Source organism: Caenorhabditis briggsae (genome assembly GCF_000004555.2).
Source record: "Caenorhabditis briggsae AF16 supercontig from assembly CB4, cb25.NA_066, whole genome shotgun sequence".
NCBI lineage: Eukaryota > Metazoa > Nematoda > Chromadorea > Rhabditida > Rhabditidae > Caenorhabditis > Caenorhabditis briggsae.
In genome coordinates this window covers 4552-6829 of record NW_025543336.1, presented here as the reverse complement: position 1 = coordinate 6829, position 2278 = coordinate 4552, and the positions used below count along the sequence as shown (strand labels likewise).

Below are 2278 nucleotides of genomic sequence, written 5' to 3'. Positions count from 1 at the left end.
CGCCACAAAAAGCTAAGCCTATGCCACAAAAAGCTAAGCCTATGCCACAAATAGCTAAGCCTATGCCACAAATAGCTAAGCCTATGCCACAAATAGCTAAGCCCATGCCACAAATAGCTAAGCCTATGCCACAAAAAGCTAAGCCTATGCAACAAAAAGCTAAGCCTATGCCATAAATAGCTAAGCCTATGCCACAAAAAGCTAAGCCTATGCCATAAATAGCTAAGCCTATGCCACAAAAAGCTAAGCCTATGCCACAAAAAGCTAAGCACATGCCACAAATAGCTAAGCCTATGCCACAAAAAGCTAAGCCTATGCAACAAAAAGCTAAGCCTATGCCACAAATAGCTAAGCCTATGCCACAAAAAGCTAAGCCTATGCCACAAAAAGCTAAGCCTATGCCATCTATAGCTAAGCCTATGCCACAAAAAGCTAAGCCTATGCCACAAATAGCTAAGCCTATGCCACAAATAGCTATGCCACAAAAAGCTAAGCCTATGCCATAAATAGCTAAGCGTATGCCACAAATAGCTAAGCCTATGCCACAAAAAGCTAAGCCTATGCCACAAAAAGCTAAGCCTATGCCACAAATAGCTAAGCCTATGCCACAAAAAGCTAAGCCTATGCCACAAATAGCTAAGCCTATGCCACAAAAATGCCACAAAAAGCTAAGCCTATGCCACAAAAAGCTAAGCCTATGCCACAAAAAGCTAAGCCTATGCCACAAAAAGCTAAGCCTATGCCACAAAAAGCTAAGCCTATGCCATAACTAGCTAAGCCTATGCCACAAATAGCTATGCCATAAATAGCTAAGCCTATGCCACAAATAGCTAAGCCTATGCCATAAATAGCTAAGCCTATGCCACAAATAGCTAAGCCTATGCCACAAATAGCTAAGCCTATGCCACAAAAAGCTAAGCCTATGCCATAAATAGCTAAGCCTATGCCACAAAAAGCTAAGCCTATGCCACAAATAGCTAAGCCTATGCCATAAATAGCTAAGCCTATGCCACAAAAAGCTAAGCCTATGCCACAAATAGCTAAGCCTATGCCATAAATAGCTAAGCCTATGCCACAAAAAGCTAAGCCTATGCCATAAATAGCTAAGCCTATGCCACAAAAAGCTAAGCCTATGCCACAAAAAGCTAAGCCTATGCCATAAATAGCTAAGCCTATGCCACAAATAGCTAAGCCTATGCCACAAAAAGCTAAGCCTATGCCACAAATAGCTAAGCCTATGCCACAAAAAGCTAAGCCTATGCCACAAAAAGCTAAGCCTATGCCACAAATAGCTAAGCCTATGCCACAAATAGCTAAGCCTATGCCACAAATAGCTAAGCCTATGCCACAAATAGCTATGCCACAAAAAGCTAAGCCTATGCCATAAATAGCTAAGCGTATGCCACAAATAGCTAAGCCTATGCCACAAAAAGCTAAGCCTATGCCATAACTAGCTAAGCCTATGCCATAAATAGCTAAGCGTATGCCACAAATAGCTAAGCCTATGCCACAAATAGCTATGCCACAAAAAGCTAAGCCTATGCCACAAAAAGCTAAGCCTATGCCATAAATAGCTAAGCCTATGCCACAAAAAGCTAAGCCTATGCCGCAAATAGCTAAGCCTATGCCACAAATAGCTATGCCACAAAAAGCTAAGCCTATGCCACAAAAAGCTAAGCCTATGCCACAAATAGCTAAGCCTATGCCACAAAAAGCTAAGCCTATGCCATAAATAGCTAAGCCTATGCCACAAATAGCTAAGCCTATGCCACAAATAGCTAAGCCCATGCCACAAATATCTAAGCCTATGCCACAAAAAGCTAAGCCTATGCCACAAATAGCTAAGCCTATGCCACAAATAGCTAAGCCTATGCCACAAATCGCTATGCCACAAAAAGCTAAGCCTATGCCACAAATAGCTAAGCCTATGCCACAAATAGCTATGCCACAAAAAGCTAAGCCTATGCCACAAAAAGCTAAGCCTATGCCATAAACAGCTAAGCCTATGCCACAAATAGCTAAGCCTATGCCACAAAAAGCTAAGCCTATGCCACAAAAAGCTAAGCCTATGCCATAAATAGCTAAGCCTATGCCACAAATAGCTAAGCCCATGCCACAAATAGCTAAGCCCATGCCACAAATAGCTAAGCCTATGCCACAAAAAGCTAAGCCTCTGCCACAAATAGCTAAGCCTATGCCACAAAAAGCTAAGCCTATGCCACAAATAGCTAAGCCTATGCCACAAAAAGCTAAGCCTATGCCACAAATAGCTAAGCCG

The 2278-nt window shown here is 42.3% G+C and overlaps 3 protein-coding genes across 3 annotated transcripts; all 3 read left to right on the top strand.

Moving 5' to 3' along the window:
- Window positions 1-230: 230 nt before the first annotated feature.
- On the top strand, window positions 231-506 carry CBG23945 (the record flags this gene model as incomplete). Its single annotated transcript, XM_045240981.1, has 1 exon — window positions 231-506. The coding sequence occupies one exon, from the start codon at window positions 231-233 to the stop codon at window positions 504-506; it is 276 nt and encodes a 91-aa protein (XP_045091213.1).
- Window positions 507-1174: 668 nt separating this feature from the next.
- CBG23944 lies at window positions 1175-1387 on the top strand (the record flags this gene model as incomplete). Its single annotated transcript, XM_045240980.1, has 1 exon — window positions 1175-1387. The coding sequence occupies one exon, from the start codon at window positions 1175-1177 to the stop codon at window positions 1385-1387; it is 213 nt and encodes a 70-aa protein (XP_045091212.1).
- A 357-nt stretch (window positions 1388-1744) lies between these two features.
- On the top strand, window positions 1745-1993 carry CBG23943 (the record flags this gene model as incomplete). Its single annotated transcript, XM_045240979.1, has 1 exon — window positions 1745-1993. One exon carries the CDS (start codon window positions 1745-1747, stop codon window positions 1991-1993), a length of 249 nt encoding a protein of 82 aa, XP_045091211.1.
- Between the last annotated feature and the right edge of the window lie 285 nt (window positions 1994-2278).